This window comes from Geotrypetes seraphini, chromosome 2, assembly GCF_902459505.1.
Source record: "Geotrypetes seraphini chromosome 2, aGeoSer1.1, whole genome shotgun sequence".
Classification (NCBI taxonomy): Eukaryota; Metazoa; Chordata; class Amphibia; order Gymnophiona; family Dermophiidae; genus Geotrypetes; species Geotrypetes seraphini.
Window position 1 is genome coordinate 371,671,470 of NC_047085.1, and position 23,719 is coordinate 371,695,188.

General features: G+C 44.1%; 1 protein-coding gene across 5 annotated transcripts in view; it reads left to right on the plus strand.

The window, feature by feature from the left end:
* The first annotated feature begins 1,719 nt into the window (after nt 1-1,719).
* FHOD3 (formin homology 2 domain containing 3) overlaps nt 1,720-23,719 on the plus strand; it is a 967,501-nt gene continuing 945,501 nt past the window's right edge. For all 5 annotated transcript variants that reach the window (XM_033930608.1, XM_033930609.1, XM_033930610.1 and 2 more), the window contains exon 1: nt 1,720-2,229. In XM_033930608.1, coding sequence (XP_033786499.1) covers nt 2,065-2,229 — 165 coding nt within the window. In that variant the 5' untranslated portion in view covers nt 1,720-2,064. The remainder of the gene's footprint in view (nt 2,230-23,719) is intronic.

Sequence of the window (23,719 nt, forward strand, 5' to 3'; positions counted from 1 at the left end):
CTCCACGAGAACGCAAAGCGCCCCCGTGCTGAAAGCGGCATCCGCCCGCCCTTCCTCCCAAGCACGGTCCTTACCCCTTCTGCTCATTGTAAGGGTGAATGCGAGCTCCCGCCTCTTGCCTGGGCTGGGCCTTGAGCATCTGCGCATGCTCAAGGCTTTCTGGCTCTCGTTCTCTCGGAGAGAACCAGATCTCCGAGAGAACGAGAGCCAGAAGGCCTTGAGCATGCGCAGATGCTCAAGGCCCAGCCCAGGAAAGAGGCGGGAGCTCGCATTCACCCTTACAACGAGCAGAAGGGGTAAGGACCGTGCTTGGGAGGAAGTGCGGGCGGATGCCGCTTTCAGCACGGGGGTGCTTTGCGGTTCTCGCAGGGAGGGCGTTCGCGTGGGGGGGGGTTGCGATGCCGGTTCGGGAGGGTGCGATGCCGGTTAGAGCGGGGGGGGAGGTGCTCGTACACCAGAACATGCTCGGTTTGCGAGGCAAAAGTTTGCTGAGTGTTTTGCTCGTCTTGCAAAACACTCGCAAACCGGGTTACTCGCAAACCGAGGTTCCACTGTATATGGTTGGGATGGGCTGGGGGGATTGACGGGAACTACAATAATTTGGGATGGTTTAGAGAGGCTGGAGTGAGCTTGGACAGCAATTCCAGTAGTTGGAACCTAATGATAGTGCCAGGCAGACTTCTACAGCAGAAATATCAAAGAAAATTAAAATATATACTAAACTAAACCTTAAGTTTATATACCGCATCATCTCCATGGGAGTGGAGCTCGACACGGTTTACAAAGCTAAAAATATAGGAAGAGAGAGGAGGAAGATTTACAAGGGGGTATATATAGAGGGGATGGAATAGAGGAAGAGATGTTATATGTTAGAGAAAAGCCAGGTTTTCAGTTGTTTTCGGAATAGTTGGAGGGAGCTCAGGTTCCGCAGCGGGATAGTGAGATCGTTCCAAAGGCCTGTGATTTTGGAGAGGAGGGATCTTCCCAGTTTTCCTGCTTGGAGGATGCCGTGTAGAAAGGGGAAGGATAGTTTATGTCTGTGGGCTGATCTTGTGGTAGCAGGCATCAGGGCGAGGAAGGATAGGGGGATTAGGGGCGGAAAGATGCCGTGAATGATCTTGAACGCCAGGCAGGAGCATTTGAAATGAATTCTGGAAAGTACTGGGAGCCAGTGAAGATTGGTAAGTAGTGGGGAGACGTGATCAAATTTGCGTTTAGCAAAAATCAGTTTGGCTGCAGTATTCTGGATAAGCTGGAGTCTGCGAAGACTTTTTTTTGTTAGACATAAATAAATGGCATTACAGTAATCGAGTTTGGATAGGATAATGGATTGTACAAGGACGGTGAGAAGAGAGCGAGAGAGACTGTTGGGTAGTCTGGATGAGCCACACAGGTTTTTATCTGCTGTCATTTAGTATATTACTGCTGTAAACCGCCTTGGGTGAATCTCTTCATAAAGGCAGTTATTAAACCCAATAAATGCACTGTCTTGGGTGAATATTTTCCTAATGGTGGTTAATAAATCCCAATAAACAAATAGGTGATCCCAGCAGGTTTCATTAAGCTTAAACAGGACTGACAAAAGTCCTTAAGGGAAACCGAGAAGCAAAGTGAGATGTGGCCACTTGAGGGCGCCCAGGAGTCACCAGTGCTGTGGTTGCTGTGTAGCTCCAGCCAGCGTGCTTTGTGTTTTCTCTCTCTTTCTCTGCCCCTGTGAGAGCAGGTCCTCTCTCTCCTCCTGTCTGGTCTGAAGCCTCCCCGGGCACCTTGCATTCACACAAGCTCGCTCTCGGATCACCCTGGGATCTTGTGAAAGACACACACTTTTCCTTTTTGTTTCCTTTATTTTTGCTTGGAAAGGGAACGGAATCATCTTTCACCAAACCAGAGGGGGAAACGGGCAGAAAGTTTGCAACCTGCTGCTGCCCTATGGGGCCGAAGCACTCTGCCATCGTGCGGATCCACTTAAACTACTTGGGCTTAGATTTGTGATTTTTTTTTTTTTTTACTTCCTTTTTTCAATTAAATTATTACTAATTATTATTTTTGCTGCATGGATACATCATGGCTACGCTGGTTTGCAGGGTCCAGTTTCTAGATGATACAGATCCTTTTAACAGTACTAACTTTCCGGAGCCTACACGACCCCCACTGTATACTTTCAGGGAGGACATCCCTCTCATCAATCAGATTGCGGGGGTGCACCGGTTGCTTCGAGCTCCTCACAAGGTAAGCCGAAAAGAGGGGGGGGGGGGGGTGAGGAATGTGATCCTTAATTTTAAAACTGTGCCATTATGTATTTCTACTTTTCCAGTCTACCCAACCATACATAGATCTTTTGGGAAGTGTGCTTCTTCAGCAAACTATTTGCTGACACCCCCCCCCCCAACACACACACACAAACATTTGTTATAATCCCCCACAGTAAGAAGATACATTGCTTCTTTTTTTTAAACTACAGTTTTACTGGCAGTGCATCATGTCTTTCCTGGTGCTCTTGAATCGTGACAACACTCGAAACAGTAGGATTTGCTCGGCTTGATAAAAGTCAAGTTGCCAGCCCCCCCTCCCCCTTCTCTCCCTCCCCAAATAAAAACTTCTGAAAGTAAATAATACACTGATTGGGGCAGGAATATGAAGGATAAGACAGGGCTTGTAAAAAAAAATTACAGTGCACGTGGCTTTTGGAGGAAACCAGCAATCTGTGGTGGAGTTTGCTGAAAGTTAAGTGGAGAGAGAAAGAGAGCTGCAAAAGGAGGTCCGCAGTCTGCCTGCAGGGAGAGAGGCCTGCAGGAGCTCTGCGGCTCCTTCTCCAGCTGTCTGCTCTGCTCCTCTGGCTCTCTCAGCACTAAACATCATTGAGGCGGACAAAAAAGGAGACTCTTTTTGCTTTCTCTATGGGTTACCGAGAGAGATCTGCAAGGGACACGCTGCATTTATTTCCTGCTTTCTGAGATTAGTTTCCTTATAGTGTTGCCTGCAGGGTTGAATGACTAGAGCTAGACTGGAAAGGTTTCACCTGAAGACTTTTTTTTACCCTTAATTTGCAAAGGAAATAGAGGAATCAGAATGCTTTCCACAGTCCAGCTTACAGCGGTTCAGGGATTTTGTATTGTGTAGTTTAAAGGAATGTGACAGCAGATACAAGGATATTCCAATGGAATTGTCCTCTCCCCCCAACCCCTTCAAAACATGCAAGCAGCAAGTTAACCCCCCCCCCCCCCCCCCCTCGAGAAAACAAAACCAAAAATTCAGAAAGACCCTGCTGCTTCTAGTGTTCAGCTTTCATCAGAGCCGGCCCCCTTCACAGACAGCTGAAAAGTTATCTTTTCATTGGCAAGTTCCTCAAAGTGCTGTCAGCTTGCCGGTTGACTAGTTTTGAATCCGTGAAATACAAAGTATCTTTTCTGTACCCAGCTTGCAGTTAACAGCCTGGTAAAGAGTCTAAAGAGCTTTGCACCCTGTATTTTCTGCTCTCACTCTGCAAGCTGGAATCTCAGTGTGAGCCCTTAATAAGTAATCCATGGATAGTTTAAAGCAGTGGAGTCTGTGTAGGCTGTGATACCTTTAATTGAAGCAGCTGAGGATCCTGTAGGACATGACCTTTCAAAGCCTCTTAAGCCCTTCCCACGACCAGCTAATGTTTTCCTCCCCCCCCACTTATTGGGAGGATGCATCTATCCTGCATTTTTTAAAAATGCTCCGGACAAAGGCAATTTTAAGCTGCATTTCAAGAGACTATTGCAAAAATTAAAAAAAAAGCCCACAACAGACTTCCTAAAATGCATTCAATTCAGGGCTGAAAGCCAGCTTTTCAGAGTTTTTTATGGAAACTGGGGAAACTCATTTGTTAGATTGTCAGCTGGCCAGATAGAGAAGAAGAGAGCTTTGGTGCAGAGGGATTGAGGCCATAGGACTGGGCTGCCCTTGTGGATGTTTCTGAGTTAAGCCATTGCAGTGGAGAGCTATGGTAAAAATAGCATTGAGTCTGCTTTTCTTGGAACAAGGAATTGATGCTTTGCTTATCCATGTGAAGAGCTGTAGCAGCCCCCTCCCCCCCCCCAGCTCTCCCGCCCGCTTGCAAACTCATGTACAGTACTGGTAGTGTGCAGGATGAGAGATGCCCCTTCCCACGCTGCGCTTGCCCCTTCTCGTTCCCTGCATCTTTTAAACTTCTCAGATGCAAGCAGCATGCCTGCGTCGGTGTTGGCTCGCCCTTTGACGTCACTTCCTAAGTGCGGGATCTGGAAGTGGCATAAGCGAGAGCGCCGATGCCGACGTGGGCAGCAGTGTTGCTCGCACTGGAGAAGTAAAAAAAAAAAAAAAAAGGTACGGGGGAAGGCAAGGGGCTTGCACACGCGGCAGGGGGAGGAGCGGGGAGAGGAGGAGGGGTGCCGGCACCCCTAGCAAGATAGCGCCTGGGGTGAACTGCCCCCCTTAATATGCCACTCGGTGCAGTTTATTAAGGTGGGCATCTTCTTGTTCCACCCCCCACCCCCACCCCCGGTTTGTTTGCAGCAGGAGTACACAATATTTCATGGTCCTCTGAGGGAGGAAGGGTCATTCCATTGTTAGAATAGGGAAATGTTGCTCCAAGTCAGTCTTTTTTTTTTTTTTTTTGTATATCTTTATTGAATTTTCAAACTACAATTGTGCAACAAGTAATTCATATACATATAATATTACAAGAAAAGCACAATAAACTTTTCAGATATTAATGTACAATTATATTTTCCCCCACCCTACCACCTAATATTCAAATAAATAAAAACCTTCAAGAAACTGTCCCTCAGCCTTTATATGCATTTGACATAATTGGGGCTCAGAGGCCAAAGTGCACAAATATGTTTTGCCCCGGAGTGACACCCTAATCTTATGCCTTCACTTGTCTCATGCTTTTAAGTTGGCTGAATGTGGACCTTTGCAAGGCTGCTTACTCTTTAAAAACTCTAATGATGCCTCCAGGCCAATGAAAAAGTCCAAAGAAAACAGCTTCAGCTAAATTTGTACATTTGAAGTACATTTTCCAGCATAAAAAGATGCCAAAACTAACTAGAATAGCAAGAGACTTGTGCCCACAAGATATCTTGGCAGCCGGATCAAGCTCACTGGCACACTGAGACATCTCCCATTGGCCAGTTTCTCCTCAGCATTGGCATGTTTCAGCCTGACTGTGGTGGATTTGGCTCTGCCTTCCCACCTAACAGGACATTTAAGATATAAGTTTCCATAATCTGTTTAGGAGTGTTTTCTAGAGAGTGGTTTCATTTCAGTAGTGTTAATGTATTCGTGGCTGTAAAGGTCACATCCAGTGAACCTGCACAGGTTGTCACGTTGAAGTTTCAGCACTTAACCCTTTCAGGACCATAAGGATCGTAGGCCAATTTTTGTGGTTTTGACGACATTTTTATGGTAAAAAGGGCTTGCAGATGCCAAAAAATTGATTTTTTTTTGTGAAATATTATTTTTTTTTAAAAAAATCAAACTTCTGGCTTATGGACAGTGTGGCAAGTGAATCTTCTCGTCAATCTGGCAACGACGCTAATGAATGAATGTCGGAACCAGTTTGTTTACATAAAGGCAGTATCATATGGAATCCGTACATATCAAATTTAGAACTGTAGACTATCCCAATCAAAATTTATAGGATTTTAAAGTTATGGGACAAATATGTCCCTTGGTCCTGAAAGGGTTAACCTGCTCATTGGGGTAGGTTTAGAGTGGTGCTTCAGGTGTCTGTTTTCTTAAAGAAATAGTGATTCATACTTGCTACGAAAACACAGTTTGTAGTGTGTGCAGACAAGCATAGGAATGTGGAGTGATGGGTGAAATGCTTATAAGATGTGCTGTTGTCCTCAGTGGCGCAGCTGTGGTTGGGCCTATCCAAAATTCTCACGCCCTTGTTACGGCTGGTGGGGATTCTTAAGCCCCATCAGCTGCAAGGGTCCTTTTGCAACAAGAGCTCCTCCTCCTCACTTTTTCCAGCATGCAGCACTGTCCAAGTGCTAGCATCATGCTGGCCTCCCCCCCCTGTACATGTTTAGTTTTGTGAATGCGCAGGGGAGGGACAGTGACAGCCAGGGCAGGATTAACCAATAGGCCAAGTAGGCACGTGCCTAGGGCCCAAAATGGTCAGGGGAGCCCGATGAAGGAGAGCATCAACCTTGTTTTTTCCAAACGGCGATGGGCCCCTCCAGCATCGATCGGCAACGCGGACCCCACTCCAATTGGCAACGCAGCCCCCCCCCCCCCCCCCCCATCGACAGAAAGTAAGACAAGCAAGCAACGCGGGTAAGAAAGGCAATGGGAACTGTAATTGTGCAAGTGGTGCTGCTTGCCCAAAGCTTCCCTCTGACGCAGCTTCCTGTTTCCGCCGGGCGCATGGTGGGGTGGGGCGGGGCAGGGGGGCCCAATGTACTTGTGTGCCTAGGGGCCCTCGACAAATTAATCCTGCCCTGGTGACAGCATGCGGACAGAGCTGTGGACTGGAACAAGTGGCAGAGGGAGGAGTTCTTGACGCTGGAGGACCCTTGCAGCTGATGGGGCTTAGGGAACCCATCAGCTCAGGTATTTTTAATGCTTTGAGTTGGCTCAAGAGGGAGGGGATGTGGAGATCACATGTGCCCACCCAGTGGTCCACCCAAAATTTGAGGTCTGGCTATGCTTCTGGTTTTAGGGGGAATTCTCAGTTGTTTTACTTTCATTGTTGAAAAATTCCCTGTTTGATGATGTGGATGTTGGGAATTATCATCCAGTTAAGAATGTGCCTTTCTTCAGTAAAATTTGTGAGAAAGTTGTGTTGAAACAGCTGGGAGATTTTTGGAGTGTGCTGCAGTTTTGCATCCTTATCAGTCTGGATCTCATTCTTTTCATAGTACTGGAATACAGTTGGTTGAATAATTAAATTATTTTTGGGTGCAGGGAAAGGACTGTTGCTAGCATTGCTTGATTTAACATTAGCATTAGACATTTTTGATCATATTCTGCTGCTTATATATATATTTTGGTACAGGCAGAAGATGGTGTGTCTGAAAAAAAACTTTTTTTTTTTTTTTTTTTTTGGTAGGAGTGCCACAAGGATCAATTTTGTCCTCTCTAATGTATGTTTGCCCCATTGACAGCCCTCATAGAGGCGTTTGGGATAATTTAAACAGAGAAAATGACAGTAGATAAAAGCCATATGACTTATGATTTATCCAGTCTGCCCAGTTACCGTATATATTTGAATATAAGTTGATCCATGTATAAGATGAGGTACCTTTTCTCCCTCAAAAAAGGAGGAAAAAAGATTGACTCAAATATAAGACTGGGGGGAGGGTTAATATTCATGTGCTCTGCCATGATCTGTGCTCTGCACTCAGCTCCCCTCCCTCCCTGCCAGGCTCTGTACTCAGCTCCCCTCCCTCCCTGCCAGGCTCTCCACCCTGTCCCCCCTTTCTCCCAATGCCATGCAGGCCTCCACCAGGCATGCCGTATGACCTGGTAGGCTGGAACAGGAGGGATCCCTCCCGTCTACTGTCCCAGCCGACTCTTGTCAATTTTTTTTAATCTTCATCCCGCCTCTCCCCACATACCTTTTAGAGTACCTGGTGGTCTAGCAGTGTACCAGACAGGAGCAACCTTTCTGCACTCCTGCCCCATGCTGAGCCCCTCCCTGAATGGCCACCTTGAGTTCTTGTGGACCTTGAGTTCTTACAGGTCTCCACCAGCCTGCCGTATGACCTGGTGGGCCGGAATAGCAGGGATCCTTTCCGTCTCCTGTCCCAGCAAACTCTGACAACTGGGCAGGAGCGAGGTTTCCACGCTCCTGCCCCATACTGAACCCCTTTGAATGACTGATGTGAGTTCTTGCAGTTCAGTAGTGTACCGGGCATAAGTGAGTTTTTTGTGCTCCTGCCCGGCCCTGAGCCGCTCCCTGAATGGCTTCCGCCAGTTCTCACAAGTCCCATAGTCACGGCAGCCATTTTGGATGAGTGATCTGCACAGGGCAGGAGCGTAGGAAGATCGCTCCTGCTCCGAAAGACCACTAGACCATCAGGTAAGGTCTGGGATGCCGGGGGGAAGATGGGACGGAGGCGGGGTCAGAGTCAGCCTAAAAGTTATTTGCAAATTTTCAAAATTTGCGGACTGGCTCTGCCCCTAACCCCCGTGAATATTGAGGGAAGAGTGTACAAATAATAGCATTTGGCCTGACATTCAATAAAAGTTGAGCTCTTAAATTTGTGCCCTCCTTTCATTCAAACTGAAAACTCATCAGAGTCTAAGAGCTGTGCTTATAAATTCTGGCCTGCAATTTGCTTGGCTAGATTTATGAGCCTAGTGAAGCTAAAAGCAGGAACATAAGATTAAAATGAAACAGAAGAGAAACTTTGGTCATCTTTGATACCCTAGATGGCAGGGGTGGAGGGAAGCAGAAGAAGCTGTTAGTTTGAATTGAGCAAGCCGAGGCACAGTCCTATATGACTTAGAGGGAGAGAGAGCACTGTGCCTAGTTATTCATGAAGAAGAATCAGAAGTAAGTGGGTTGCATGTAAATGAGGGATTCAAGAAAAGCAGACAAGGTGTATTGCACAGTAAGGGAAGAAAGCATACAGTTCTTATCATGAAAGAATCAGTTAAATAATTATGAATTTTTGAGCTTCTCTAACTTAAGTTCTATAGTTTTACATAGTTTATTGTTCAACTTGATGATGTGCTTACATCTTGACAATGGAGTCTAGAAACAGAATACATATATGAGGGGCCGCTGAAACGTTCTCAGCCCAACCAAGAAGAGAATGATGTGGAGCCATGAATATACAAGTTATTCCACACTTTTCTTGACACTTTTAATTTCAATGAAGAAAATGCATCTAGTAAATGGGCACGAGTATAGGGAACCAAGCCATTGTGACATCACCGATAAGGTTGGCTCTTAGGCATTGGTGGAATGAGACATTATGACATCACAATATGAGGGGCTGCTGAAAAGTTCTTAGCCCAACCAAGAAGAGAATGATGTGGAGCCATGAAACGTACAAGTTATTCCACACTTTTCTTGACACTTTTCATTTTATTTTGTATCACTGAAACAAAAAGTATCATGAAAAGTGTGGAATAACTTGTACGTTTCATGGCTCCACATCATTCTCTTCTTGGTCGGCTGAAAACTTTTCAGCGGCCCCCTGTACACTACAATTAGGGCTCCTTTCCACGAAGGTGCACTAGTGTTTTTAGCGCACGCACAAGATTAGTGCGCGCTAGCCAAAAAACTACTGCCTGCTTAAAAGGAGGCGGTAGCAGCTAGCGTGCGTGGCATTTTAGTGCGCGCTAAAACCACTAGCACACCTTTGTAAAAGGAGCCCTTAAAGCTCCAAAAACAAGCAGACCTAACCCAACCCTCCCTTAAATCACAAAATAACCAAGCCTACAAACCCTCTCTAAACCCTCTTCCCAAAGAACATTTGGAAAATAATTCCAGTGTTCCTCAATATATAAAAGTCATTCTCTGTGTACCTTCCAACCTTAGTTCTTGCAAAGAGGATAATCTCAAACAATGCAGCTGAGAGGAGTATAAGAAGCTCCCCAGAGCATAATCCTCCTGCCCCAAAAGACCACTAGACCACCAAGTGAGGTGGGGGTGATTCCGGTTTTAGGAAATCGCAAATAATCGAAATCGCAAGTCCTAAAACCGTGAATCAGGAGGAAGTGTACCGTATTTTCACGTAGATAACGCGCACCGTGTAAAACGCGCACACGGGTATAGCGCGCGAAAAACACAAAATTATGTACAGAAATTTTTATATATCGCGCACACCCGTATACCGCGCATGCCGCCCCGACTCTCCCGTCGCTGCCCGACTCTCCTTTCGCCCGCCCCGAGTCTCCTCTGGTCCCGACTGCTCGTTTCCTGCCCTGCCCCAGTCTCCTCTGGTCCCGACTGCTCGTTTCCTGCCCTGCCCCAGTCTCCTCTGGTCCCGCCTGCTCGTTTCCAGCCCTGCCCCGAGTCTCCTCTGGTCCCGAATGCTCGTTTCCAGCCCTGCCCCAGTCTCCTCTGGTCCCGTCTGCTCATTTCCAGCCCTGTCCCGAGTCTCCTCTGGTCCCAAATGCTCATTTCCAGCCCTGCCCCAGTCTCCTCTGGTCCCGCCTGCTCATTTCCAGCCCTGCCCCGAGTCTCCTCTGGTCCCGCCTGCTCGTTTCCAGCCCTGCCCCGAGTCTCCTCTGGTCCCGCCTGCTCGTTTCGCCGCCCTGTCCTGTTTGCCGCTCTGTAAGCATGCACAAACCATCTACAGACAAAGAAGATGGTCTGAGCATGCTTGCCGCTCAGTTTTCTGCGCCGGGTTGTCGGGGCGCACTTTTGATCTGTCACCAAGGCGGGCCTTTATCACGGTGTGCTTTTGACAATGTGGCTTTGTCCCCCCCTCTATCTGGCCTTGTAATTTGCCCAGTAAATACCATTTTGCCTTTACAACAACATCTCAGCCTTTGGGTAAGCCTATAAAAGATTAATGCTGCATGTAGAGCCCACATTTCAGTAATTTGATCACTTCAGATTGGTATTCTGCATTTATCTACCTGGTAGTAGAGTTTATCAATTAAATTTAAATTTACCGCCATAATGGAAGGAATGAGACGAAAGTCATATACAGCGGACTTTAAGCTTAAAGTCGTTGCGAAAGCTGAGGAAATAGGCAACCGGGCCGCAGCGAGAGAGTTAAATGTTGGAGAAACATCGGTGCGTGAATGGAGAAAAGATAAGAAGGAACTGGAGAAATGCAATCCGCGAAAACGGGCACGTCGTGGGGCCAAACCAAAATGGCCTCAGCTGGAGGATGACTTGAAGCAGTGGATTCTGGAGAGAAGGGAGCAAAATCAATCAGTCTCTACTGTTGCGATTCAGATGAAGGCAAAACTACTTGCAAATAGAAGAGGAATACCCGACTTCAAAGCTGGCTTCACATGGATCTCAAAATTTATGAAAAGGAACGGACTATCAGTTCGAATCAGAACAACTGTTGGCCAGCGACTTCCGGATGACTGGCAGCAAAAATTGATTGATTTCCGTGACTTTGTCGCCAAAGAAATATCTGAACTTGGCATCACTGCAAAGGACGTCATCAACATGGATGAAATTCCAATGGCATTCGACATTCCAGCGACAAGAACCGTAGCCCCCACAGGTACTAAATCTGTTGCCATCACCACAACTGGGCATGAAAGAACGTGTTTTACAGTAGTTCTTGGTTGCTCAGCTAGCGGGGTTAAGTTAAAGCCCATGCTCATTTTCAAAAGGGTCACTATGCCCCGTGAAAAGCTGCCCACCAGTGTGGTTGTGCACTGCAACAAGAAGGGATGGATGGACTGCCGAGGAGCTCCGCGGATTCCTGGATAAGTTGTTGAAGTAAGCAGGGTCAGTCCCTGATTGTTTTTTTTGGCCTCTGATATGGGGCTGGTTGGCAGCTATCTAAGCCCTTGGTGCTCCTTGGACTCTCCTTCTGTGAGGGCTTCACTGACTTACTTCTTCATTACATTTGGATAGCAGAGTTGGGTCCTCTTTCTATGAGGATCTGCTGATGGCAATGTTTAATCCATATCAGTTACTGTTGATTAACCCATTGGCTGGGTGGCCTGGCTTGTTTCACCTGCAGCGCGACACCTGGATATTCCTTGGACAGTTCCTTATTTTGTCTTATTGCAGCCTGTACCATTACTCTCTTTCTGGAGAGGAGGTGGAAGTGGTAGTTAGCCTTCTTTGACAGCTGGGTGGGAGGATGTGGGCAGCTTGGGGTTGGGGGGGTAGGCTGGGATTCTTATATAGCATAGTGGTATGGATGGGGGGGAGTGGAGTATTTTGTGCGGGTTGGGGACTGCGACGTAATGAGATTGTGGGTAGATAATTGCTTTAGGGCAAGACAGGGTAGATTCTTTGCAAAAAAATCCTTGTTAATTTTAGATGCCATGGCTGCCCACAAAGAAAAAAATGTTCAGGCCTACATTAATTCTACTCGTGCCCACATCGCTGTGATACCTGGAGGCCTGACGTGTAAGCTGCAGCCACTTGACATCGCAGTGAATCATCCATTCAAGACTTTTGTTAGAAAGGAGTGGGAGCAGTGGATGCAGAGCGGCACGCACGAGTACACACCTGCGGGGCGGCTGAAGCGGGCAACTTTCACAGAAGTCTGCAAGTGGGTGGCTTCAGCATGGGACAAAATAACACCAGATACCATTCGAAACGGATTTAGAAAAGCGGGCATTGTTTATGAAACCAATGACACTACGGCTACTACCAGTGCAGCGGAAGGAGGCAACAACACGGATATCAGCGATGATGACGACGACGATGACGATATCACTTCAGAAATAAACAAGGATCGTCTGCAGGCTGTGCTCACTTTATTTAATGATGATGATGACAATTCAGATTTTGATGGATTCAAGGATTCAGATGACTGTGATGATGATGACTGAATAAACCTGTAAACTTTGTTTATTTACCGTACAACTTTACCGTAACTACGGTAACTGTATTCGTGTTCTGATAGAGGATTTGCACTTTGGCAGGATACTGCAAATTGAACTTGATGCCTCTGCTGAAAAGCTGTGAACAATATGTCGCCAACCTCCGACACTGTTCTGACACTTTAGTTGAGAAGTCCTGAAAGGAATGGGTCTTGCAGTACTGGTCTACCATGGTCACTCCATCTCTAATCTCGGGGCCCCCACACGATGGACTCTCTCCACGTGGAGTGGTGGAGCCTCCGCTGGCATTCCCAGTGCCTTAAGGAGCCAGCAGGCTACCAGATCCTGGAGTTTCTTATCCTTAACCGATTCCGGCACTCCGATAAGTTGAATGTTGTTCCGCCTACTTCGGTTTTCCTGATCATCCACTTTCTCCAGTAGGTATTGCACATGTTTCTTGAGCCGCTCCAGGTGTCTCTCTACTGTTTGAACACGATCCTTCTGAGCGGAGATACGTTCTGCATGCTGCAACTGGGCTGCATAGCCTGCCATGCTCTTTAAGTTCATCCATCGAGGTATGTACTTTATCCAGTTTGTCATCTAGCAGCTGGGAAAAGTTACGCATGGACACTTGGACAAGATCCTCCTTTTAAATAAATCTGGCGAGGGTTCGGTCGCCTGACCCACCATCTTGGAAACAGGGGTCCCGCACTTGTCTTTGCCTGCACGGGCCAACTTGTTCGGCATGCCGTGGCCAAAGCCCAACAAATCATTTTTTTCCCTCCGGAAAACCCTGGCGCGAGTTCCAGATGGAAGACTGCACCTGAGTAGGACTAGAAAGGTGAGAAACTACAGTTGAGCAAGGAAAAATGAAAGATTTAGGGAGGTGGGGGAGCGGAGCTCAACCACCGAGCGTCCATTCTGGCTTGCACCATCACGTGACCACTACTCACTTTTTAAAACACTTATTTCAAAGGCGCCTGACTTCATCTATAAATTACTAATCCCATATACTCCTTTACGAGCTCTCAGATCGACTGATCAAAAACTACTATCTGTTCCTCATTGAGGATAATTGGTATTAAACGTCTAGAAATTTTTTCTGTTCCTGCAGCTCAGTTGTGAAACGCTTTACCTCTATATCTAATAGAAGAAACAATAATTGATAATTTTAAAGGTAAATGAAAAAGCTTCTTATTTAAAGATGTTTTTCCATCTTAAACCTAATATAGCCTTTTAAATTTTTTATTATTTCTTATTATTCTCATTTTCTTGTTTTCTTTTTCTTTCTTACTTTGAAATCTTTTTTTTTTCCTTCTCTTCCTTCTTTTCCTGCACCCAGTTGTGTTAACCTTATATGTTTTTCTATTCTATAATTATTGTAGTTCATCCCTTTGTTTTCCCTCCAGGGAATGTCATTTTATGTATTTGTTGTTCTGTAATTTATATATATTTGTATTGTTTTTGATCTGTATTTTATATATACTGTTTACTTGTAATTTGCCTAGAAATTCATTGATAGGTGATTATATCAAATTTTAATAAAACTTTAAACCTGAAGATTTACTATTCTTATTGGTTTCTCTGGAAGACATAGGGCTCCTTTTACAAAGGTGTGCTAAGCGTTTTAGCGCGCACTAACCATGCACTAAACGCTAATATGTGCATGTTAGTCTGTGGATGCGTTAGCGGTTAGCACACGTGTATATTTAGCGTGCGCTAAAACGCATAGCGCACCTTAGTAAAACAGGGGGGTAATCTCATTGATTTTGGTCTTGGCATCTAGTGGACCCCAAAGTGCCAACAGTACTCATAGTTACTGTAGACTTGAGGTTTTCAATAGGACTTTTTGTTGATATGATTTTCTGTAATTGTTGTAGCGCTTCCTCTGACATTAAAGATGATGTATAAATACTTTCAAATCAAATAATGTTGATTGAAATTCTTGTTGTTTTTGTAAGCTGCTTAGATTTTTATTAGCACTATCTTAAATAAAATTTCAACTTGAAACATTTTGGTTTTTGTACATGTACACCATCTTGAATAGACTTTCTGGATCATGAAGGGAGCATATAAAATTTTACAAATTAAATAAGTAATGTTGACTGGCATAAGGAAAAATTGCATTTGGAGTTGGCAAAAGTGAATGAAAATGATTTCAGCTAGGGTGCATGTGGTAAGCTATATATGTGCAGCCAGCATCAGTCCTTGTCCCCAAATTCTATAAATGATGCTGAAAATGACGTGCACAGATTTGGGTACATGCCAAATTTGTGCATGCAATTTAATTGAATAATGACTATTCCTCATTCGGCGGCGGGCTTCCTTCTTGATAAATATGAAGCTTTTTGTTTGCCTTGTCGTAGTCAGCGGCAGTTTTTGCGACGGGTGGAAGTCCTGGGGAAAAAAGTGATACTTTCCATATGGATCAGTGATGCCTCACCCTCCTTTTGGGCCTGGAGGAATCACTTGCATGCTCTGTTGCTTCTGGAGAGGAGATCGGCTGGTCACAGCCTTCGACGGCAACGACGGTTTCTTCAAATTTGGGATCCATATATCCAATCCTTGGCGCTGCGGGCCCGCAGTGACATTTTGAACTCCTTTTCATCTGACCCCTGACTGGGAGTTTGGAGCATGGGTGGCGCTGGAGAGTCTGGGGTGCGTGAGCGATGAGTTTTTTTCTCTGTCTCTTCTTCCTTCCTCTTCTTTCCTCTCCTTCTCCTTTTTGAGGGTTCTGTAGGTTGGCCTTCCCTGGGGGTCTCCCTTCTTCTTAGAGTGGGAGATTTGGGTGGGGGTCTTTATTCTGCTGCAGTGGGCTATCAGAGTCCGGTGGGGAGGGCTGGGGGGTTGGGCCTGTTGTTTTGCTCTTTGCTTATTTGTACTAGGTCCAGTGTGTATTGTATTGTGTTGATTGTGTATTCTTAATGAAAATAAAAAATTGTTTACACCTTAATTGAATAATGAGCCAATTGGGGGAAAATTCTAAAACTGGTGTCAGAGGTGATAGAGACAGCTCCTAAAATTTGTTTGCATTTATCTCATCATACTGATCAGATGTTACGCCATCCTTTAGAGACAAACTACTATCCAACTTACAGGAAACGTAGCTAATATATTACAGGGAAAACTAATGGGATGAGGCATGGCAATCCCCTTACATCATAAAGAATTTTGTTTTTGAGGTTTTTTTCCCATTTTGTTTTGTTTTGTGATCCTACACTAGTAGCGCTGTGGGAACTCCTACCGCCCTAATGGTTTGTTTATTTTAATATTGAAACTGTGGGAACAGCTGATTCAGATCTTTGCTGCCTATGAATGTGATTGCTAACCATGCACAAAACAGCTCTATTAAAGCAATCAGTGGGGCCCATCATTCATCATCTGTGTACTCAGGCTTCTTATGTAATGGGAGGTTAGTGGCAATGATCAAATCAAGGTTGGACATCCTTGTGGTTGTACTGGAGAAACCATGTGACATTACCAAACCTGTACTGAATTTATACACATTCGATCAGTGCAGCTGACACTGCTCGATTGTAAGATGAACTATAGGCAAACATACTCAATTTTATTTCAATTGTTGAATGATATTGATTCTGCCTAGCCCAGAGGTAGGCAATTCCGGTCCCCGAGAGCCACAGGATATCCGCAATGAATATGTATTAGATGGATTTGCATGTACTGCCTCCTTGAGATGCAAATCTATCTCATGCTTATTTATTGTGGATATCTTGAAAACATGACTTGCCTGTGGCTCTCGAGGACAGGAATTTCCTACCCCTGGCCTAGCCTGATGACTGTTTCAAAATCTACTGCCAGTAAATGTTTTATTTATTTATTAATCTGGATTTAATAGACTTTTTTGTAATTGCATAGTATATAATAAGAAAGTAGGTAGTATATAATGGAAAACAAATCAATGTGGGAGTGTGTGGCACAGTGGTTAGAGCTACAGCCTTAGCACCCTGAGGTTGTGGGTTCAAATCCCTCGCTGCTCCTTGTGACCCTGGGCAAGTCACTTAATCCCCTCATTGCCCCAGGTACACTAGAAAGAGTTTGGGCCCACTGGGACAGATAGGGAAATATGATAAAGTACCTGAATGTAAACCCCTTAGGATATAAGTGATATATAAATAATTAAATAAATGTAAAAAATAGAAATAAATCATAAATAACACGATCATATTTTTCTAAAATTCAGTAAAAGAGTTTAGTGAAGCAATTGAATGATGCAATCAAATCAGTAAATAAAGATCCCCAGCATATCTCGGTAGATTGCAAAGCCATATTACTTTCGAACATAAGAATAGCCTTACAGGGTCAGACCAGTGGTCCATCAAGTCCAATAGCCCGTTCTCACGGTGGCCAATCCAGGTCACTAGTACCTGGTGAAAACCCAAGGAGTAGCAATATTCCATGCTTATCCCATAAATAGTAAACAATACAATAGATAAAATTATAAAAGTATAAAACATATGTAGGGGACCTTTTACAAAGTAGCTCTAAAATGTGGCTTTAGTGTACCCTTATATGGGTCTTTCCGCTTGCTAAGGCCATTTTTAGCATATTAGTAAAATGGCTGATTTTTAAATTTTTGTATTAATAATAGTCATGCACTAGCGTTGCCGTTAGAACACCACCATTAAAAAAGAGCCCTTACCAGACCCTATTTTGTTAGTAGTAAGGGTTCACGTGATAAACACAAGCTAATCAGACCCATATTCTATAGGCACCGCCTACTGGCGTCTAAGTTAAATTCAAAATGCTGTTTATAAGCGGACTTGAAAGAAAATTCAAGGCACTTATTGGCACCAGAATTGTGCCTCCAGAGGTTCTTTACGGTGTCAAACACCACTGTAGGCATGGCACCTTAAAGCCCCATGTAGGAACGTTTCATGTCAAAGGTAGGCACTGGAAATGTAGTCCTTGAAAACCCTGGCCTACATGTATAGTGCCTACCTTTTCCGGAGACGTGATTCTCTAAACAACGTCATCACGTGATTGACATGTAATCAGCGGCCATTCAGAGAATCCAGGCCTTAGTGTGTGGCAGTGGAGCTGTGCTGATTACCCAGACATGCACTTTCTGCATTAAAAGTAAAAATACTTTTTTACCGTATGGTGTGCGCACACTAACCTGGCGGTAAAGTCTTTTAATCTGTGGTAACACACTAGTATTTACTGCATCTTGGTTAAAGGACCCCATAATACCAAGAGCAAATTACAATGTATAATCAGTGTTCTAAATGGAATTACCTAATCCTAAATTAAACAGAGTTATGGAGCATAATCTGAACTCACAGCACTACACAGGTCTGTTAGGGAATGTTCCCGGAAAAAGCCTTGTTTTAATAAAATGCCTAAACATCTTGAGAGCATTGAAAGGCAAGTCTCTCTGTGCAGCTGCCTGATTTCCGGAAGCTGGCAGTATTTTAAACTAAAACTTAATAGTCAATATTTATTTAGTGACAATGAAGATTTTTTTTTCAAATGTTCTCTTCTGCGGGCCAAATTAGACCAGGATATTCAGTCCAAAGCTGTGCGTGAACATTGGCATTGACTAACTGGGTGAGCAGTGATACCCGGAAGCTATACAGGTGCTGCCAATATTCAGGAGAATAAAGAAGCGAGTCATGACTACCACTCCATTCAGTATTTTATAGACCACTATCATAGCTCCTCTGAACTGTCTCTTCTCCAGGCGGAAGAGTCCTAGCCGCTTTAGCCTTTCATCATAGGGAAGTCATCCCATCCCCTTTAGCATTTTTGTGGACCTTTTCTGCACCTTTTCTAATTCCGCTTTACGTTTTTTGAGAAGTTCCGCTAACTCATTCATACAAGGTGGAGCTTTGAAAAGAGAAGATGAAACTTCTATCTATGTGGGTGTTGTCTACAGACCTCCAACTCAGTTGCAGCAATTAGATAAAGATCTTGTTGCAGAAATGCATAAGCTGGGGAAGAAAGGAGAGGTGCTGTTGCTGGGTGATTTCAGCCTGCTGGATGTGGATTGGAAAGTTCCGTCTATGGAATCAGAAAGAAGTAGGGAGATAGTGGATGCCCTTCAAGGGGCTCTGCTCAGACAAATGGTGACGGAAACGATGAAGGAAAAAAAGATACTGGGTCTGGTGCTCACAAATGTGGAAAGTGTCTCTAATATCCGAGTGGGTGCCCACCTGGGTGGTAGTGATCATCAAACGGTTTGGCTTGCTATATCAGCTAAAGTGGAAGGCAGCCAAACAAAACTCGAAGTCCTGGATTTCAAATATGTGGACTTCAGAAGCATGGGGGAGTATCTGAAGATAGAGCTAAAAGGATAGGAGGACATAAGAAAAGAGGAAAAACTGTAGTTCAAGCTGAAAGGAGTAATAAAAATGGCTATAGACCTTTATGTGAGGAAAATAAGCAAAAACAAGAGAAAAAGGAAACTGATATAGTTCTTTAAACCCCCGCTGCTCCTTGTGACCCTGTGCAAGTCACTTAATCCCCCCATTGCCCCAAGTGCATTAGGTAGATTGTGAGCCCACCAGAACAGATAGGGAAAATGCTTGAGTATCTGATTGTAAACGGCTTAGATAACTTTGATAGGCAGTATATAAATACCTAAAATAAACTAGTGGCAGAGAAAATAAAGGTAAAAGAGTTGTCATTTGTGAAATATAAAAATACGCAAGACGAGGAGCACAAAAAGGAATACCAGATAAAATAAAAGAAGGCGAGAGAGAGAGAGACGTTTGGTGAAAGCACAGGCCGAAGAGCAAATGGCTAGAAATATAAAAAAGGGAGACAAAAATTTTTTTCAGGTATATTAGTGAAAGAAGGAAGACAAAAAATCGAATTGCGAGACTGAAGGAAGCTATGAACTGAGAGGGATGAGGAGAAAGCAAACATGCTAAATACTTCTGTGTTTATGGAAGAAAATCTTGGAGAAGGGTCGCAATTGGCTGGCAGAATTACACATGAGAATGGCGTGGATACTGCACTGTTCACGGAATAAAAGTATTTATGAGCAACTTGAAAAATTGAAGGTGGGTAAAACCATTTGACCGGAAGGCATCCATCCCAGGATATTGAGGAAGCTCAGAGAGGTTCTGGTGGCTCCACTTAAAAGATTTAAGAACATAAGCATTGCCTCTGCCGGGTCAGACCAGGGGTCCATCGTGCCCGGCAGTCCGATCCCGCGGCGGCCCTCCAGGTCCATGACCTGAAAGTTTTCCCTACCTAACCTAAAATGTCCATACCCTATTCGCTCAAAGTCCTGTAAGGTAAACCTCTATCTGTACCCTGTTATCCCCTTCGCTTCCAGGAAGTCATCCAGTCCCTTTTTGAACCCCAGAATTGTACTCTGTCTTATCACCTCTCCGGGAAGCGCGTTCCAGGTGTCCACCACCCGTTGAGTGAAGAAGAACTTCCTTGCATTCATTATGAATCTGTCTCCTCTCAGTTTTTCTGAATGACCTCTTGTTTTAGTTGTCCCTGCTAGTCTAAAGAATCTGTCCCTCTCCACCTTCTCTATGCCTTTCATGATTTTATAAGTCTCTATCATGTCCCCTCTCAGTCTCCGCTTTTCCAGGGAAAAGAGCCCCAGCCTGTCTAACCGTTCGGCATATGAAAGGTTCTCCATACCCTTTATCATCCTTGTTGCTCTCTTCTGGACCCTCTCGAGTATTGCCATGTCCTTCTTGAGGTATGGCGACCAGTATTGGATGCAGTATTCCAGATGTGGGTGCACCATTGCTCGATACAGTGGCAGGATAACTTCCTTTGTTCTGGTAGTGATACCTTTTTTGATAATGCCCAACATTCTGCTCGCTTTTTTTGATGCCCCTGCACATTGCGCCGCCGGCTTCATTGTGTTATCCACCAATACCCCCAGATCTTTTTCTTGGCTGCCTTCCCCGAGTACCCTCCCTCCCATCGTATAGCTGTACATGGAGTTCCCCTTCCCTATGTGCAAGACCTTACATTTCTCCACATTGAAGCTCATCTGCCATTTTTTTGCCCACTCACTCAGTTTGTTCAGGTCGCTCTGCAGTTCTATGCATTCCTCAACAGTTCTGACCCTGCTGGAGAGTTTTGTGTCATCCGCGAATTTGATAACTTCGCACTTCGTCCCCGTTTCTAGATCATTAATAAATATATTGAACAGCAGTGGTCCCTGGAGACGAGAGTGGTTGAAGTTAGGATGCAAATCACCAAGCAACAGCACCTCTGATTTCTTATCTAGTGTATGGATATCTGCAACAAGATCTTTATGTAATTGCTGTGACTGAGTCAGAAGTCTGTAGATAGCACCCACGTGGATAGAACCATTTAACTGGGACTGGAGAAGAGCGAATGTGGCTCCTCCTCACAAATGTGATCACAGGGATGAAGCGGCAAACCACAGATCTATAAACCTCACTTCAGTTATTGGAGAGGATAGTGAAATTCCTAGAATCTAATGGGTTACAAGATCTGAGACAGCATGGCTTTACTAAAGGAAAATCGTGCCAAACGAAGCTGATTGAATTGTTTGGGTAACCAGATTGAGGAAGTGCACTGAATATATTTTACTTAGATTTCAGCAAAGCCTTTGTATAGTTCCTCATAGGTGGCTATTGAACAAATTAACTGGCTGAAGTTAGGATCCAAAGTGCTGAACTGGTTTAGAAACTAGTTTACAGACAGATGTCAGAGGATGGCGGTTAATGGAATTTTCTCAGAGAACAGAAAGGTAAGTAGTGGAGTGCCTCAAGGATCAGTGCTGGGACCGATTCTGTTCAATATGTTTGTGAGCAATATTGCCGAAAGATTTCCCTTTCTGCAGATGATACCAAGTTTTGTAATAGAATGGGCACGCAGAAGGGAGTGGAAAACATGAAAAAGGAGGCTATAATTTGTGGAACAATTTTACATGTGAAACCCACTCTAGATAAATATAAGAGTCGTCTATTTATGATCCTAACAGGTATAGCCATTCAATTGATTACAAGTAATTGGAAAAACCATGATAGAATTAATTATACATTTTAGTGGGTGAATGTGTGTACTACATACATATACGAACGAATTAACGCAGAATGTAGGGGTTTTAGTGAGGTATTTAATAAAATTTGGAGCCCATTCACTAAATTTGTAAAAACATAATAATGTATTTTCATCATATCTCTTCTTTTCTTTGGTTTATTTATTTTTACACATCTAGGGGGGTGGGGGGTTGGAGGGAGGGGAATAAATATTGATAGTGATATTTGGGTAACTTTATTCTTTATTCGTATTGTATATTAGGATATATGATATTATTATATGCAGGAAAATGAAATTATTGAATGATATTTATGTTGCCTGTATAGATAATAGTGGAATATGTGGAATATCTTTTGTTCTTTCATTTGTATGACACTGTTTTTGATTAAAAATCAATAAAGAATTAAAAAAAAAAGAAAGAAAAAGGACCTGCAAAAGTTGGAATAATGGTCTGTCTGGCAACTTAAATTCAACACAAAGACGTGCAGAGTGATGCATTTAGAGAGCAGAAATCTGAGGGAGATGTATGTGCTGGGAGGCAAGAGGCTGATATTCATGGGCGGGGAGGGGGACCTTGGGGTGATAGTATCTGAGGATCAGAAGATGACAAAGCAATATGACAACGCAGTGGCTATAGCCAAAAGGATGCTAGGCTGTATAGAGAGAGGTGTAACCAGCAGAAGAAAGGAGGTGTTGATGGCCCTGTACAGATCATTGGTGAGGTCCCACTTGGAGTATTGTGTTCTGTTTTGGAGGCCGCATCTGGCCAAGGATACAAGGCTTGAAACAGTCCAAAGGAAAGTGACGAAAGTGATAGAGGGTCTGCACCAAAAGAAGTATGAGAAGAGACTGGAAGACCTTATCCTGTATACTCTGGAGGAGAGGACGGACAGGTGTGATGATGCAGACATATAAATATTTGAAAAGTATTAATATAGGAATAGAGCTTTTCCAGAGAAAGGAAATTAGTAAAACTAGAGGACATAATTTGAGGTTGAGGGGTAGTAGACTTAAGAGTAATGTTAGGGAATTCTTTTTCATGGAGAGGGTGGTGGATGCCTGGAATACCCCCCCTCCCCCGAGGAAGGTGGTGGAGAGAAAACCAGTAATGAAATCAAAAAAGTGTGGAATGAACTAGAATCTGAATGGGCAAACTTTCACGGTCTGAATCCTGCCAAGGAGACGGTTTGGATAGGCTACAGTAAGCTTCAATGGCAACTCCAGTAGCTGGAACCTAAGGACAGTACTGGGTGGACTTCTAAGGTTTGTGGCCCAGAAGAAACAAAGGGAAAAAAAAAGACAATCTAATCATGAAATTGTAATGCATGCATGTGGATGGACCGTTATCTGTCATCATTTTACTATGTTCACCATAAAGGATTTGGAAGATTGTTGTACCCAATAAGGGCAGGGCACAGAACTCTAGAAACTTCACATATCAAACTCCAGGAAAGAAGGAATAATTGCTATCATATAAGTTTTGCTTTCTCCCTTCTAAAAACAATTGTATCTGTCTAGTACACAGCTCTTGATACCTGTTTCATTGAACCGATTGACCATGATGGAGTGTTCAGCCATGCTAAGAGCTGTGGATAGATTGAAAAAGATCAGGACCAAATCAAAGCCTCTATCTGAGTTCACTTTAGATCATCCCCACTAGCAAACCAAACTGTCTTCTTCTCAAACTTACTGTAGAGCAGAACCTAGAGGGGCATGCGTCCAAAGTCTCGGATTTCTGTAAGAAATCCAGCAATTGTACTGTAACATAGTTTTGAATTACCATGCTAAGAAAAGGAATGTTTGAAATGGATCTGTACCTATCTAAATTATTAACATCCAACATCCGAGCTCTGGAGCATACATCCCTCTGGCAAGGAGGTGCTCACCATAACTCTAATGGATTCTGCCAGCCCTTCCATCTGAAGAGGCATGATAGAAGTTCACATGTTTTTAGTCAACTATTCTGCAAGTTTGCCAGTCTAATCGTGACTAATGTCTTGAAAAGTTACAAGTCTTGCTGGAGCCAGTGGTGAGAGATCCCAGCCCTGCTTCTGAGCATGGGATAGCTGACAAAGTCCAGAAAAATCATGATATAACAGGTAAAGAGGGTGGGGCTGATATTCAAAATCATTAACTAGGTAGGAGAGGCTACTTGCCAGTTAAATGGTGCTCAGCTGCCTAACTGGGGTTGTCCTTACCCAGGTAGGACTAAATTCTGTACATGGCGCCAAAAAAAAAAAAAAAGAAAGAGCACTACATGCTATTGTACAAA